Source organism: Heterodontus francisci, chromosome 37, assembly GCF_036365525.1.
Source record: "Heterodontus francisci isolate sHetFra1 chromosome 37, sHetFra1.hap1, whole genome shotgun sequence".
In the NCBI taxonomy this organism is placed as follows: Eukaryota; Metazoa; Chordata; class Chondrichthyes; order Heterodontiformes; family Heterodontidae; genus Heterodontus; species Heterodontus francisci.
In genome coordinates, this window is record NC_090407.1 from 43,105,756 (window position 1) to 43,123,513 (window position 17,758).

At 46.6% G+C, this 17,758-nt stretch overlaps 1 protein-coding gene across 2 annotated transcripts in view; it reads left to right on the forward strand.

Annotated features, from left to right (window-relative positions):
- epha8 (eph receptor A8) overlaps window positions 1-17,758 on the forward strand; it is a 637,160-nt gene that overhangs the window by 494,855 nt on the left and 124,547 nt on the right. For both annotated transcript variants that reach the window (XM_068017569.1, XM_068017570.1), the window contains exon 10: window positions 11,167-11,292. In XM_068017569.1, the coding sequence (XP_067873670.1) occupies window positions 11,167-11,292 (126 nt within the window). The remainder of the gene's footprint in view (window positions 1-11,166; window positions 11,293-17,758) is intronic.

The window sequence follows — 17,758 nt, forward strand, 5'->3', positions numbered from 1 at the left end:
CTCTGCCATTCATTATGGTCATGGCTGATCATCCAACTCAGTAACCTGTTCCCGCTTTCGTCCCATACCCTTTGATCCCTTTAGACCCAAGAGCTATACCTAACTCCTTCTTGAAAATATACAAGTTTTTGGCCTCAGCTGCTTTCTGTGGTAACGAATTCCACAGGCTCACCACTCTCTGGGTGAACAAATTTCTCCTCATCTCAGTCCTGAAAGGTTTACCCTGTATCCTTGGACTATGACCCCTGGTTCTGGACTCCCCCACCATCGGGAACATCCTTGCTGCATCTACCCTGTCAAGACCTATGGGAATTTTATGAGATCCCTCCTCACTCTTCTGAACTCCAGCGAATATAATCCTAACTGACTCAATCTCTCCTCATATGTCAGTCCCGCCATCCCAGGAATCAGTCCAGTAAACCTTCGCTGCACTCCCCCTATAGCAAAAACATCCTTCCTTAGATAAGGAGACCAAAACTGCACACAATATTCCAGGTGTGGCCTCCCCAAGGCCCTGTATAATTGCAGCAAGACATTCCTGCTCCTGTACTCAAATCCTCTCGCTATGAAGGCCAACATACCATTTGCCTTTTTTACCGCCTGTTGGACCTGCATGCTTACCTTCAGCGACTGGTGTACGAGAACACCCAGGTCTCGTTGCATATTCCCCTCTCTCAGTTTATAGCCATTCAGATAATAATCTGCCTTCCTGTTTTTGTTACCAAAGTGGATAACCTCACATTTATCCACGTTATACTGCATCTGCCATGCATTTGCCCACTCACTCAACTTGTCCAAATCACCCTGAAGCCTCTCTGCATCCTCTTCACAACTCACCCTCCCACCCAGTTTTGTGTCATCTGCAAATTTGGAGATATTACATTTAGTTCTCTCATCTAAATCATTAATATATATTGTGAATAGCTGGGGTCCGAGCACTGATCCCTGTAGTACCCCACTAGTCACTGCCTGCCATTCGGAAAACGACCCATTTATCCCTACTCTTTGTTTCCTGTCTGCCAACCAATTTTCTATCCATCGCAATACACTACCCCCAATCCAATAGCGCTTCAATTTTACGCGCTAATCTCTTCTGTGGGACTTTGTCGAAAGCCTTCTGAAAGTCCAAATATACCGCATCCACTGGCTCCCCCTCTTCAACTCTACTAGTTACATCCTCAAAGAATTCGAGTAGATTTGTCAAGCACGATTTCCCTTTCGTAAATCTGACTCTGTCAGATTCTACCACTGTTCTCTAAGTGTTCTGCTATAAAATCTTTGATAACGGACTCTAGAATTTTCCCCACTACCGACGTCAGGCTGACTGGTCTATAATTCCCTGCTTTCTCTCTACCTCCCTTTTTAAATAGTGGGGTTACATTAGCAACCCTCCAACCTGTAGGAACTGTTCCAGAGTCTATAGAATCTTGGAAGATGCCCTAATGGAAGTTGTGGCCACGCAATGCCTGTGGCGCTGAAGGTCACCGTAGCACTGAATTTCTATGCCTCAGGATCATTCCAGGGATCTTCCGCATATATAGCGTCATAGAGAGATACAGCACTGAAACAGGCCCTTCAGCCCACCGAGCCTGTGCTGATCAACAACTACCCATTTATGCTAATCCTACATTAACCCCATATTCCCTACCACATCCCCACCTTCCCTCAATTCTCCTACCACCTACCTACACTAGGGGAAATAAGTGTGGGATCTCCCAGTCTGTGACTCATTGCTGCATCAGGGTAGTCACCGATGCCATCTTCAAGACGGCCGCCAATACATCTGCTTTCATACCGATCCAGGAGTCAAGCTGAGAGGGCAAGAGGATTCAGGGCATCGCTGGAGTCCCCCAGGGTGTCATCAAGTGCATGCATGTGGTAATCAAGTCTCCCACAGACCAGGCAGCAGCCTTCATCAACAGGAAGGGCTTCCACTTGCTCATTGTGCAATTGGTCTGCGACCGCTGCAAATGGATCCTTCACGTCTGTCCAAGGTTCCTGCAAAGCAGCCACCATGCCTACCTACTAAGACGGCCCCAGGTGCCAGACCTTTTATGGCCCCCTGCGTGCCTTCAATGATGGATAGTGGGTGATAAGGGCTACCTACTGAAGATATGGCTACTGATGCCTGGGAGGAACCCAAACATTGAGGCAGAGGAGAGAGACAACACTTGCCACGACACAACTGGAGCAACCATTGAACAGGCCATGGGGCTTCCGAAGATGCTGTATAGATGCCTATACTGATCTGGTGGAGCCCTTCAGTATACCCCAGCAAGGGACTCATGCATCATGGTGGTGTGCAGTGCTCTGCACATCCAGACGCTACAGAGGGGAGAGGCTTTGAACAACGAGGATATCGTGGGTTGCAGTGCCTCCTCTGACAATAAGGATATGGAGGAAAATGCTGGCCAAGTGCTGCTTGATGAGGAATCCCAGGGATTACAGACAACGCGGAATGAGATAGGTGCAAGGAAGTCTTGTGATGCGCTAATATAGGAACGTTTCAGATGATTTGATCCTTCATGACCGATCCATGCAATCCAATAAAGCTGCAGCCTTCTGCAGCCCTGTTGCTGTTTCCTTCATTGCCCTTACTATTTATCTGCGCCCATTAAGACATTAGACTGCGGTATGGGCAATGCACAGTGCATCACGCCCTTTGAGGGGGCCAATGTACTGCTGAAGGCCCAGTGGCCTGGAAGAAATGAAAGGATTCTTCTTGCCTTGCAGCATTACAAATTTATTGGAGAATAAAAAGATTGCAAGGCAGCATGGATTAACAACATTTCAACTTGTGAACCCCAAGTGCAGCCAGGTGCCCTTCTTAAATCTCTGACTTGTGCTCCTATGTGGTGCTCCCCATGCGCTGTCAGTAGAGGTGGAGGCAGGCTCCTGACCTTGCTGCCCCATGGCTTTCAATGACCGTGGCAGTCATCCTCTGGCTGCCTGAGGCTTCGAGAGCCCTGGTACATTGAGGGCCTCCTGCACAAGTGTAGGAGCAATCTCTGTCATCGTGGCTACATCAGGCCCTGGTGTCACTGACAGAGAGTTTGAGAAGTCATTACCCACACCAGGAGCATCCTGAGAGAAGTCCCCAGATATATCAGGCTGCTGTTCCTCTACCCTTTCAGGACACACCTGTATTTCCCTACTCACCGGAGGAGTGCGAAAAACTGGTGCTGAGTCCAGGAGCCTCGCCCCCTCACCCAGCCATTAATTCACAGAGCTCATGGAGGAGCCAATGATACTCAGGTCTGTGTGTATCTCCAGCATCCACTCAGTGGTCTGCCGGATATGGCTCTCCATGAAGGTCACTAATCTCTTGATGGAGCAAGCCCAGCATGCCAGAGACATGAAGGCACTTATGGCCTGGATGGACTCCTCCATTGTCCGTGCCAGGGTGTGCATAGCCTCTGAAAGCACTGCCAGATGTCCCTGCACCTCATTCTGCAGCTCCAGCATCTGCAGACTGATGAAGCCAGAGGCTGAGACTCAGCATCACTCTGGACTCCCACAGTCCTCCAAGTGTCAGTGGCCTTGGCTATCAAGGCCTCCATCGGATGCTCGGGCGCGTCTGTACTGTGCTTACCAGGTTATGACCTTCAGTCTACATGTGAATGGATACCCACCGACTTGAGATTATCTGCACTGGTAGAGGGTGCAGGGGAATCATGTGACGGTGCACCCTCTGAGGTCCCCCTCCCCCTCCTCCTCAGAGATGGATGGCTGTCCCCTGGTCGCAGAAGCTCTCTGCTCTGTTACTTGACCTGCATGAGAGAGAAGATTAGTTAGAGGGTAATGCGCATTGCATCACGTCCTTCAGACTATTCCTACTGTGGAGCTCCATGTGACCAGTGTCAGACACATGAGCACTTTGCCTCATGTTTGCCAGAGGCTCTCTTGTGCCCATTCATTCAGCCACTCACTCTCTCAGGGCTCCACTCCTGTCTCGTCATCTGCTATGGTGACCTGTGAGCTCCAGAGCCTCTTCTCATCAGCATCAGGATGGCTAGATAAGGGACATAGCTGCCCATCTTGGCCCTTTCTTGCATGTTAGGCGCAATCTTCTCTTGCAAGCACAAAAATGACCATTGTTAGTCTCCCACCAGAGACATACACAACGTTGATGCTGAGGGCAGCCTGACTGTTTATGATGGTGCCAAAGGAATGCCTCTTGCATTTGGTCACTGAGTAGCGGCAGTGCAGGCGTCAACTGTGACTGAATGCCCTTCACAGAGAGGCTGACGTGCCTCTGACAGCCAATGCAATTGCTTGCCATTGCCAATGGCTAGGTGGGCATTGCCTTTCTACCAATCTCACATTCAAGCTTAGTCACATGTAAGGCTCTAGAGTAAGCAATGTGTGATGCACTCGCCTTGGCGGATCACAAGAGGACATGAACCTTCTTGCGGCACTGTGGCAGGTTCGAGGGACGACTCCACTGCTACTGATCTTCTCTATGATCTCTGTCCAGGCTTGCTTCATCTGGTGGCTGGTCTCCTTCTACCATCCGGGGGAAGAGGACCTCCCTCCTTGCCTGAGCAGCCTGGAGGAGAACCTGCAGGGAGGAATCATGGGGCCCCCCTGGATCTTCCTTCAGCCATTTCTTGTGCTGCCTTCTTTTTCAGTGCTTCATTGTACTGCCTTTGTGGGTGGATGGAATTGTTAGAGTGCTGGCAGCCCTTTAAATATGGCGCCAGTGCTATGATCTTACGCTGCCTGCACCACCTGAATGGACAGCACCTCCGCCTCCCAGCAGCTAATTGGCCAGCTGTCACACAACCGCATTCTCTAATACGCACCCTCCCCCCCGCTGTCCCCCTTCCTTGCCATCCGAGCGGCAGTGGCTCCGGCTTCCGATCCTGGCAGTGGGACATCGGGAAGTTCTGCAAAATTCAGCCTGTTAACTCTGTTTCTCTCTTCACAGATACTGCCTGACCTGCTGAGTATTTCCAGCATTTTCTGTTTTTGTTTCAATGACCAAGTAATTTAGTTTTAGTGGTGTTGATTGAGGGAGAAATTTTGACCACAACAAAGATGGACCGGAAATAAAGGTACTGAATTGGGGGAAGGCTGATTTCAATATGATAAAACAGGATCTGGCCAAAGTGGATTGGGAGCAGCTACTTGTAGGAAAGTCTACATCAGACCAGTGGGAGTCATTCAAAGAAAAAATAGTGAGAGGTCAGAGCCAACATGTACCCATTAGGGTGAAGGGTAGGAGCAACAAGTCCAGGGAACCCTGGATGTCAAGGGATATAGAGGATTGCATCAGGAAAAGAAAAGGAGGCTTATGGCAGCTTCAAAGTGCTGAAAACAGCAGAGGCCCTAGCGGAGTATAGAAAATGTAGGGGGGTACTTAAAAAAGTAATTCGGAGAGAGAAGAGGGGGCATGAAAAAACACTGGCGGGCAAGATAAAGGAAAATCCTAAGGCGTTTTATAAGTATATTAGAGGCAAGAGGATAAGCAGGGAAAGAGTAGGGCCCATTAGGGACCAAAGTCCGTGTGTGGAGCTGGAGGATGTAGGTGAGGTTTTAAATGATTACTTTTCATCTGTGTTCACTATGGAGAAGGACGATGTCGGCGTAGAGATCAGGGAGGGGGGTTGTGATATACTTGAACATATTAATATCGAAAGGGAGGAAGTATTAGCTGTTTTAGCGGGCTTAAAAGTGGATAAATCCTCAGGCCCAGATGAAATGTATCCCAGGCTGTTATGTGAGGCAAGGGAGGAGATAGCAGGGGCTCTGAAGCAAATTTTCAAATCTTCTCTGGCCACAGGAAAGGTACCAGAGGATTGGAGGACAGCGAATGTGGTACTGTTATTCAAGAAGGGTAGCAGAGATAAACCAGGTAATTACAGGCCGATGATTCGAACATCAGTGGTTGGGAAACTATTGGAAAAAGTTCTGAGGGACAGGATTAATCTCCACTTGCAGAGGCAGGGATTAATCAGGAATAGCATGGATTTGTCAGGGGGAGATCGTGTCGAACTAACTTGATTGAATTTTTCGAGGAGGTGACTAGATGTGTAGATGAGGGTAAAACAGTTGATGTAGTCTACATGGACTTCAGTAAGTCTTTGATAAGGTCCCGCATGGGAGATTGGTTAAGAAGGGCAATTTGGATCAGTGGCAGGAGGCAGAGGGTGATGGTCGAGGGTTGTTTCTGCGAGCAGAAGCCTGTGACCATTGGTGTCCCACAGGGAATGGTGCTGGGACCCTTGCTGTTTGTAGTTTTATTTTAGTGATACAGCACTGAAACAGGCCCTTCGGCCTACCAAGTCTGTGCTGACCATCAACCACCCATTTATACTAATCCTACACTAATCCCATATTCCTACCACATCACCACCTTCCCTATATTCCCCTACCTATACTAGGGGCAATTTATAATGACCAATTTACCTATCAACCTGCAAGTCTTTGGCTGTGGGAGGAAACCAGAGCACCCGGCAAAAACCCACACGGTCACAGGGAGAACTTGCAAACTCCGCACAGGCAGTACCCAGAATTGAACCCAGGTCACTGGAGCTGTGAGGTTGCAGTGCTAACCACTGCGCCACCCTTAATGTAGTGTACATTAGACGTGAATATAGGAGATAGGATCAGTAAGTTCGTGGATGACACGAAAATTGGTGATGTCGTAAATAGTGAAGAGAAAAGCCTCAGATTACAGGATGATATAGATGGGCTGGTAAGATGGGTGGAGCAGTGGCAAATGGAATTTAATCCTGAGAAGTGTGAGGTGATGCATTTTGGGAGGACTAACAAGGCAAGGGAATATCCAATGGATGGTAGGACCCTAGGAAGTGCAGAAGGTCAGAGGGACCTTGGTGTACTTGTCCATAGATCACTGAAGGCAGCAGCACAGGTAGATAAGGTGGTTAGGAAAGCATATGGGATACTTGCCTTTCTTAGCTGAGGCATAGAATATAAGAGCAGGGAGGTTGTGATGGAGCTGTATAAAATGCTAGTTAGGCCGCAGCTGGAGTACTGTGTACAGTTCTGGGCACCACACTATAGGAAGGATGTGATTGCACTGGAGAGGGTGCAGAGGAGATTCACCAGGATGTTGCCTGGGCTGGAGCGTTTCAGCTATGAAGAGGTTAGGGTTGTTTTCCTTAGAGCAGAGAAGGCTGTGGGGAGGGGGGGGGGGGCGGGGGGGGCGGGGACATGATTGAGGTATACAAAATTATGAGGGGCCTTGATAGGTTAGATAGGAAGAAACTTTTTCCCTTCGTAGAGGGGTCAATAACCAGGGGGATGGATTTAAGGTAAGGGGCAGGAGGTTTAGAGGGGATTTGAGGAAAAAAAATTTCACCCAGAGGGTGGTTGGAATCTGGAACGCACTGCCTGAAGAGGTGGTAGAGGCAGGAACCATCACAACATTTAAGAAATATTTAGATGAGCACTTGAAACGCTGTAGCATACAAGGCTACGGGCCAAATGCTGGAAAATGGGATTAGAATAGGTGCTTGATGGCCGGCACAGACACGAAGGGCCGAAGGGCCAGTTTCTGTGCTGTATAACTCTATGACTCTAATAGGAGAACTCTCTGTTCTCCAAATAGTGTCAAGGGATCTATTACATCTATGTAGCTGGGAGATGGGGCTTCAGTTTAACATCTCCTCCAAGAGACAGGAAAGGGTACTTGCCCTGGTGATCTAGCCTGCACTTCAGATGCAACCAGTCCTTGTTTTCAAAATTTAGGCTCAGGACCATATTATCTCCAGTGTGAATTCTTCCACAAGTGACATGATGGTGTGTTCAAGCAATGAAAGGCTGTGATTGTTGATGGATCAATAAGTCCTTGATTAGCTCTTGTCCTTAGCAGGAGAGAGACATCTTGGAAAATATGATGTTTTTTTAACCTATAGAAAAAGATATCTGAGAAATGTTGAGCTATTAACAGACAAAACACTCCTGTAAGTGTAATACTCAACCACACAAGTCCGGAAGCTCCCAGGCCTAACCCCTGATGTGATGAGCTCGCTGATCTCAGCAAGTGGAAGTGGAAAGGCACTAATTAGGCTCAGTATCTCACGGCAAAGTAGAGGATAAAAATCAGCCAGCATTTTCTGTGCTTGTTAATTGTCCAGTGAGTCCTAAATGAACATGCATGCCCATGCCAGATGAAGATAGAATTGGATTTAACAATGATGCCCCCACAATTAAATTATGTAGCTATTCATAGAATCCATGTGTATTTCATGGCCTCTGTTTTTTTCACTCCTATCTGGAAGGCAGTGCTCAGGCTAGTCTATAGTTCCACAGGCACTGGAAGCCCTTCTTTATCTCCTCAATGGTCATTCATCATGTGTCAGCTTGCCCAGTGATCTGATTACAACCCTTCATAATTTTGAACACATACATCAAATCTCCTCTTATCTTTTGTTCCAATGAAAACAGCCCCATTAGCTTATCCCTGGGATCATCTTAGTGATGCTGTTATGCACCTTCTCTCTGCCCTTGACATTATTGCTTAAATAGAACACCTAAAACTGGACACAATATTCTTAACAATGATCTGTTCAATGTATTATTTAATACGCTATGCTCCTATTTAAAAACAAAGCTTTTTTTTTGACATCTTTATCAACTTTTAAAGATTTGTTTGTCTCAGTCTCTCTGCTCCTTAACTCCTTTTAAAGTTTTAAGTGGAGGTCAACCTCCCACTCATCAATTTTACCCTTTTCACATAGGGAGAGGAGGCCATTTTGCCTGTTCAGTCTGTTCCACTATTCAGTCAGATCATGACTGATCTGTACCTCAACTTCATTTACCCACCTTTGAGCCATATCCCTTGTTATTAAAATTCTTTGAATAAGCTGTTCATTGCTCACATCTCTAAACCAGTGAACTCAGTATAATACCTGAAATGGTTAAAGCGTCATTACTACATTTGGGCAGTTAATCCAGTGAATATTAAGCAATCGCCTTTTATTGCCCAAGGCAGGGAGGCTTGCCAGATTGATTGTTTTTTTCTTCTTGTCCCATCTGTTGTGTCGATAATTCTGTTGGCCTGTAGTCACACTCTCTCAAGTATGCTTAGCTCTCCTTTATTCCCAGTGTTGAGCTCTGCCCAAAGGGCATCAAGAGCAGATCAACATTAGGAGTGAAGATCATTGAAGTTACCCTTATATTTTCTATCCACATAGCAGCACTGTGAAATGATGCACTGTTAGCTTGAAATTAAACCAAAAAATGCTGGAAATACTCAGCAGGTCTGGCAGCATCTGTGGAGAGAGAAGCAGAGTTAACATTTCAGGTCAGTGACCTTTCATCAGAACTGGCAAAGGTTAGAAATGTAATAGGTTTTAAGCAAAATAAAGTGGGGTTGGGGCAAAAGAGACCAAATGGGAAGGTGCTGATAGGACAGAGGGTCACAGAGAATAACAGAGGGCAAAGGCAAAGTCAAAGAGTGTGTGTTAATGGTGTAGTGAAGTATAAAGCCTAAGTGCAGAGAGGGTGTTAAATAACAGAATAATGAAAGCCCTAGCTAAATGCAAAACATGATGTGGACATGCACATGGTTAAAAAAAAGTGTAATGATGAAACAAACTAAAATGAAATGAAATAAAAACAAAATATATAAAGTCAAACTAAAAAAAAGGTAAAACTTAAAAAAGTGGGGGCCAGTCATGCTCTGAAGTTATTGAACTCAATGTTCAGTCCGTTAGGCTGTAGTGTGCCTAACCGGTAAATGAGGTGCTATTCCTTGAGCTTGCATTGATGTTTACTGGAATACTGCAGCAATCCCAGGACAAAGGTGTGGGCATAAGAGCAGGGGGATGTTGAAATGGCAAGCGGCAGGAAGCTCGGGGTCATGTTTTTGGACTGAGCGGAGGTTTCAGCAAAGCGGTCACCCAATCTGCGGTTTGTCTCCCCAATGTAGAGGAGAACGCATTGTGAGCAGCAAATACAGTATACTAAATTGATAGAAGTACAAGTAAATCGCTGCTTCGCCTGAAAGGGATATTTGGGGCCTTGGATAGTGAGGAGAGAGGAGGTAAAAGGGCAGGTATTACGCCTCTTGCGATTGCATGGGAAGGTGCCATGGGATGTCAGGGGTTACAGAGGAGTGGACCAGTGTGTCGTGGAGGGTACAATCCCTTTGGAATGCTAACAGGGGAGGGGCAGAGAAGATGCGTTTGGTAGTGGCATCACGCTATATGTGGCGGAAATGGCGGAGGATGATCCTTTGGATGTGGAGGCTGGTGGGGTGGAAAGTGAGGACAAGGGGAACCCTGTCACGGGACGGAGGGGAAGGGGTGCGGGCAGATGTGCAGGAAATGGGCCGGACACGGTTGAGGGCCCTGTCAACCACAATGGGGGGAAATCATCGGTTAAGGAGAAAGGAAGACATATCAGAAGCATTGTTGTGGAAGGTTGCATCATCAAAGCAGATGTGTTGGAGACGAAGAAACTGGGAGAATGGAAGGGAGTCCTTACAGGAGGCAGGGTGTGAAGAAGTGTAGTCGAAGTAGCTGTGGGAGTCAGTGGGCTTATAATGAATATTAGTAGACAGCCTATCCCCAGAGATTGAGCTAGAGAGGTCGAGGAAGGGAAGGGAAATGTCGGAGATGGACCATGTAAAAGTGAGAGAAGGGTGGAAATTGGAAGCTTTCATTATTCTGTCATTTAACACCCTCTCTGCACTAACGTTTGCATTTCACCACACCATTTACACACTTTTGGTCTTTGCCTTTGCCCCATGACCTCCTTGACCGTTATTCTCTGTGACCCTCTGTCCTATCAACACCTTCCCATTTAGTCTCTTTTGCCCCACCCCCAATTTATTTTGCTTAAAACCTATTACATTTCTAACCTTTGCCAGTTCTGATGAAAGGTCACTGACCTGAAATGTTAACTTTGCTTCTCTCTCCATAGATGCTGCCAGACCTGCTGAGTATTTCCAGCACTTTTTGTTTTTATTTCAGATTTCCAGCATCTGCAGTATTTTTCTTTTATTTCACAGTTAACTTGAGTTGGGTGGCTCATCCTATTCACCCTTATTTATGTAGAGTTAATAATTGAGATTCGTTGTACTTGAAACTTGAATTTCAAACCAAATTTTCCACTAGCTTTACTGGATTATTCCAGTGAATGTACTCACTTTAAAATAATATCACACAGTGTGTTATATCTTTGTTTTAACAGTCAGATTCCCAGACCCAAAGATTTACGTCGACCCTCACACCTACGAAGACCCAGGTCAAGCAGTCCGTGAATTTGCCAGAGAAATAGAGGCGTCACGAATAAAAATTGAGAAAGTCATTGGCTCAGGTGAGATGCTTATTTTTTTCTCACAACAGCTGTGATTATCAGGGGAACTCCTTTGCAATTTCTGTGCTTGTTTATTATTGGGACATGGGCGACATTGGCAAGACAGTATTTATTGCCCATCCATAGTTGTTCCGAGGGCATTAGTGAGTAAAAATTAATTCTGGGTGGTACATAAAATAGAAAGTATATCTGTGTTACGACCGAGGTGGGAGGAGTGCACTGTTAATTCAGTCCCACTTCACCACAGGTTGCAACATATTTATTAAATTTTCCCACTTACTGACACAGTCAATCTGATATATTATTTGCCCCAGAACAGAACACACTAACCAGGTTTCTGACTGAACAACAAAATTAACAGTTTATTATAAAACAAGTCTTAACTAGTAATAAAGTAAACAATATCACATAGATCAAATTTGATAAAAATCCAATATTAACTTTTTTAAGAAGTCCCCTTCCCTTTACCTTATTCTCTTCACACTCACACACACATATATATTCCGGTTAACCGAAGAAAGTGAAAAAGGATTTTTTGATCAGAGCTTTGTTATAGGCACAAAAAACACACTTGGGCAGATCACTTTCCCACTACCTGAAAAAATAACAGATGAGACTCACTGCACCAAACTAGCACACAGTCCAACCTCCGAGCAACTGTTAAAGAATCTTCCAGAATTAGCTCTCTTCAGGTGGCATTGAAAAGCAATTTAGCAGGCCTTTTGAAATACAGGAAACAAGACGCAGTGGCACACTGAACTTCACCAAGACTTTTTGGGAATTGCAAGAAAACGAGCTGGGTTGTAGTCTTCTGTTCTTCCTTGGAATTCTCTCCTTTTCCTGCCCTTTTTTGATACTTTAGCAGCACTTGATTTTTGTCTCCTTCCAGAAGGTATCACGCATATGCACTGACTGACAACCAAAGAGCTTGGCAGTTCTCTGCCCACGCAGATGTTCTCTGTTGCTACTGGGCTTGTCCAATCAAAGGAGTACTTGTCAATTTCTGCCCCTGTTGCCAGGGTTTCTACTCATCTTTAACCCAAGCCATGTGACAAACAGCAACAATGTTGCCAATCAGCTCCTTTACTGTCCTCTTGATAAAATACATTTATTTGACTGAACTATAAATTCCTTTTTTAAAAAGAAAATATTTTTCACAAAACAGAGTCACTTTCGTAACACCTCCATCCTCGGAGTAATGAAACATTGTTTTTAAATGCGTTTCATTACAAAGTGTGGGAAAAACAAAAAACACATTTTCACACTCATACTCATTCATTCTCTTCATTCAAATAACTTGAACAAAGTTAGATTCTTGATAAAGAATTTGCACTAACATTATTTTTACCCACATTGTGGATAATCTTTAAATGATAAGGTTGTAACAGTAAACTCCATTGGAACAGTCTGGCATTCTGGTTTTTAAATTTTTTCACAAAGACTATCACCAAATCAGCCGATTGCAACCTTTCAAACAGCATTCCCCAATTCTTCCAGGTGAAGAATTTGGTAGGAGCCTGCCTTTGTTATTGCATTAACTTTTCTATAATCTACATAAAGTCCAATTGAACTGTCAGGTTTAGGCACTAATACTAGTGGTGAGCTCCAGCTGCTTTGACTGGGTTCTATTCGGTGGATCTCCAACCGAATTGGATTTCTACTTTTACTTGGGCCTGCTTCTCTGGACTTAAGCGGTAAGGATGTTGTTTTATAGGAATGGATTCCCCTATATCCACATCATGGGCTGAATTTTATTAGGATGCCACGCTCTGCGGCGGCGCCCTTTGAACTCGGCGGCATGCCACATTTGCCGGTTGCCGCTGAGCCCCCTTGATAATCGCGGGAGCTCATTTCCATAGAGGCCGTGTGCCGACCGCCCCCCCACCCCACCATATTTTTTGGGGAGAGGCGGGACATTTGGCACAGCGAGAGTCTTTGACAGTTGTGCAGCAGGTGTTGGGTGTCTATTTTAAGCGCCCCAGCACCTGCTTCCAGACAGCTGTCAAAGAAATACTTCCCTGACTGCTGAAGAGTGGGGCTGCTTCAATCTGGCAGCAAAGCAGAAAGTGCTGCAGAAATCCAGCAGGTCAGGCTGCATCTGTGGAGAGTGAAGCAGAGTTAACTTGCCCAAGTTCACAGACCTGAAAGTTAACTCTGCTTCTTTCTCCACAAATGCTGCCTGACCTGCTGAGTGACCCCAGCACTTTTTGCTTTGCTGCCACATACTTACCCTGCTGTGACCCAGTGTCCTGTGAAGTTACGATCCTCTTCTCCCACTCAAGTGTAACATTCCTTCTTGTAGGCGTGCTGCACCTGGGTGAATTATCATAAATTTGCACATTCCAGGACGTGAGACTTAGACCATAAAAGGTATTACCGAGGTTTACAGAGAACACACTGACACAAATGGGAATGCATGGGTGTCACAGCAATGTAATTGTGTCTTTTACTAAATGTCCCTTGCCAACATGTGTGTCCTTTGCTCTGTGCGAATGATGTGTGCCAGCATGTAGCGCCAATGTCACATCTCTTTGCACCGTCGGCTCTTCAGGAGAGCCAACGTATGCAATAGCATCACTCCCATGCCACCATTACACAAGAGCGTCTCCACGGACTCAGCGACATGAACATTGGCTCAGTCAGCTGCTGCCTCTAATGGTTTACAGAGGGATGTTGCAGATGTGGACTGGTGCACAGCAGGTGAGCGAGGGTGATGTGTGGCTTGCAGAGCTCATGTCGGTTCCTATGGAGCAGACAGCCTTTGTCTGATAAGCCACTTCCATACATCCCTAGCTCACAGCTAGCCCTGCGTGCAGAGCCTGGGTACCATCTACCTTCCCATGCGTCTTTCATGTTGTAAGTCCTCAGTCTCCTCATAGTCCGAGGAGGAATCCTGTTGACGTCTCTCCTCATCATGCCAGGCCTGGTCCCTATTGGGTGCGTAGTTGTGCAGAGCAGCAAAGAAAGGAGCTGGCCTTTTCGGCCCGTAGTACAGGGCATCACCCTATCCATACAGGCATTGGAGGCGCTCTTTCAGCATGCTGATTTCCTGCTCAATGGTGGCTCCTGTAGCTCAGTGGCTGGTGTTGTGTCTCTCCTCTGCAGCAGTGGTGGAGTCTCTCACTGGTGTCAGGAGCCATGTCTGCAAAGGATAGCCCATATCTCCAAGAAGCCACCCCTCCATCTGAGCCAGTTCAGTGAACAGCGGTGGTAGCCGGGACTGGTGCAAGACCCAGGTGTCATGGCAGCTGCCTGAGAAGCGATCACACATTCGCAGCAAACATCTGTGGTGTCCACATACCAGCTTCACCTAGATTGAGAGGGCTTCTTTAATGGTGATGTCTGCAGGTGGTAGTCTGACGGTAGGCCTGATGGCCACATGAGTGCAGTCGATGAACATTACAACCTGTGGTTCTCCAGTAATGGTGCCAGAACCAATGGCCCTCTCGGTCTGGCTGTGAGAGCCTGTCCTGAAGTGGCATACTCACTGGCCCACCGGTGCAGAGCATTGGTGACCTCCCTGATGCAATGGTCCACAAAGGTCTCTGGTGGGCCCCTATGAAGGTGCTGAAGCATCAGGCTTGAGAACCACTACCACTATGAGGAACAAAGGCATGGGATGTCCAACAGAGCCCATGGGCTGCAGGTCACCCTTGAGCAGGGCACAGAGATGTGCCACCCAACAATGAGTAGGAAAGCCTTAGATTACAGGATGATATAGATGGGCTGGTAAGATGGGTGGAGCAGTAGCAAATGGAATTTAATCCTGAAAAGTGTGAGGTGATGCATTTTGGAAGAACTAACAAGGCAATGGAATATACAATGGATGGTAGGACCCTAGGAAGTACAGAAGGTCAGAGGGACCTTGGTGTACTTGTCCATAGATCACTGAAGGCACAGGTAGATAAGGTGGTTAGGAAGGCATATGGGATACTTGCCTTTATTAGCTGAGGCGTAGAATATAAGAGCAGGGAGGTTATGATGGAGCTGTATAAAATGCTAGTTAGGCCACAGCTGTGTACAGTTATGGGCACCACACCATAGGAAGGATGTGATTGCACTGGAGAGGGCGCAGAGGAGATTCACCGGGATGTTGCTTGGGCTGGAGCATTTCAGCTATGAAGAGAGACTGAAAAGGCTAGGTTTGTTTTCCTTCGAGCAGAGAAGGCAGTTCTCAGAAGGGAGACATGATTGAGGTATACAAAATTATGAGGGGCATTGATAGGTTAGATAGGAAGAAACTTTTTCCCTTAGCGGAGGGGTCAGTAACTAAGGGGCATAGATTTAAGGTAAGGGGAATTAATTTAGAGGAGATTTGAGGAAAAAAAATTCACTCAGAGGGTGGTTGGAATCTGGAACACACTGCCTGAAGAGTTGGTAGAGACAGGAACCCTCACAACATTTAAGAAGTATTTAGATGAGCACTTGAAATGCCATAGCATACAAGGCCAAGTGCTGGAAAATGGGATTAGAATAGTTAGATGCTTGATGGCCGGCACAGACACGATGGGCCGAAGGGCCTGTTTCTGTGCTGTATAACTCTATGACGCTATGACACCCTCTCTATGTGCGCAATCTCCTCTGAGACTGGTGCTCTGACATCCGATGGCATGTCATGTGGGGCCTGTGGACGCACGGCAAACGTAATGGTAAGCTCCCCTTGGGGGCTGCTGCTCATGACTGGGGGCCTCTACGTGGATCGCACCTGCCTGGTGATATTGTCTCTGGCGCATACGGATCCTCACGTGCAGAGGATCACACAATGTAGGATGAGCCATACCTATTTCCATGTGATAAATAAAATTGAACCCTTCATGTATTTGAAGGTTCCTAACAGGGCAGGGATTGATGTTGATGGGTACATCAGCTGCTTTCCTGGATCAACTATGTGGCGTGCCATGGCATTACCCATCTTGGCCAACTCTCAGAGTGGCACAGCATGACCACAGCAAGATCCTACCAGCTGAATCGATGGCCCCCATCATCCATGCAACCTTAATGCTCCTGCCCTTTCTTGCACCCTCTCCACACACAGGGTGCCTAGTGTGCTATTAATGCTTCACAAACACGAACCAACACAGAGCGTACACTGTTTACAGATGAATTGTGAAAAGTACACCCCTTCATGCCAGCAGAGCTTTCCCACCAGTAATCCCAGACCCCTTCCCTTTAAGAATGCAGAATGCAGAGGGGTATCCACCCCTCTCTCCTCCCTTCCAGTATGCAGAGTGAGACCCCTGTAATACCCCCCTCCCTTCTCCCTTTAAGAATGCAGAGTGAGAGCCCTATAAGTCCCCCATCCCTCCTCCCTTCCAGTATGCAGAGTGAAACCCCTGAAAAACAACTTACCTTCTGCCACGAAACTTTCTGCTTCTTTGGACCCACCGGCTTTTCCAATCATGAAGGGGATGGCACGTGACAGCTGCCCGTTCATTGAAAAATAAGGAAGTGTCAATGGAGAGGCAACCAGCTACATAATCAGCAAAGGTAAGTACCATTTACCATATGCTGATTGTGGTGCTGCCACTATGTGGCGGGGAGGGGGGCCGCACTGAGGTCCCGCCGCTGCCGGTAATATGCGGCGAGCCCTTTTTGACGTCGCGGGTCGAGGCGGGCCTCTCCCCGTAGCATTTTACTGGCCCCCACACCTCAACCTGCGGCGTTGAGGGGCCGGTAAAATTCAGCCCCATGTGTGGCTAAGGTTGTACATCCTGGCTTATCCTTACAGACTCTTTTAAACGCTGTGAGTCGCTTTGTTAAGGCTTCTCATTGGTTTGCATCTACATATGAAAGATAGTGTCCAATTTCTCTAGCAATTCAGTATTAGCTAATTGGAGGTTCAATTTGAGCATTTTCTAGGCCTCCTTCTGCCTCATCCTCACTATCCCTTTCATCCTTCTCTGTCCCTACTACCTGACATACCTGTGCTGGCTTATCCTCCTTCCAGCAAAATATTGTTTCAACATATTGATATGACACAGCCAGTTCTTTTTCCAGCGATGTGGGATGTCAATCAAATAATTTACTTCGCCAATTCTCTTGACCACTTTTCATGGACCACTGAACCATGCCTTCAACGGTTCACCCTATAAAGGCATCAATACCAACACTTCATCCCCTGGCCGAAATGCTCGGGTCTTAGCATGCTTGTCTGCCCATTTTTTCATAATTGTTTGGGAAGCTTTAGGGTGTTCCTGAGCCATTTTACAGGCTCCCGTAAGCCGTTCCTGGAATACAGATACATAATCTAGCACAGAGTATTCATCACTCTGTCCCAAAAATCTTCCATTGATTAGTTTTAGAGGACCTCTTATCTCATGACCATAAGCTAATTCAAAAGGACTAAAACCTGTAGATTCATTCGGTGAATCCCTTGTGGCAAACAAAAGAATGTCTAGCCCTTTATCCCAATCATGGGGATATTCATGACAGTATGCCCTGATCATTGTTTTGAGGATCTGATGAT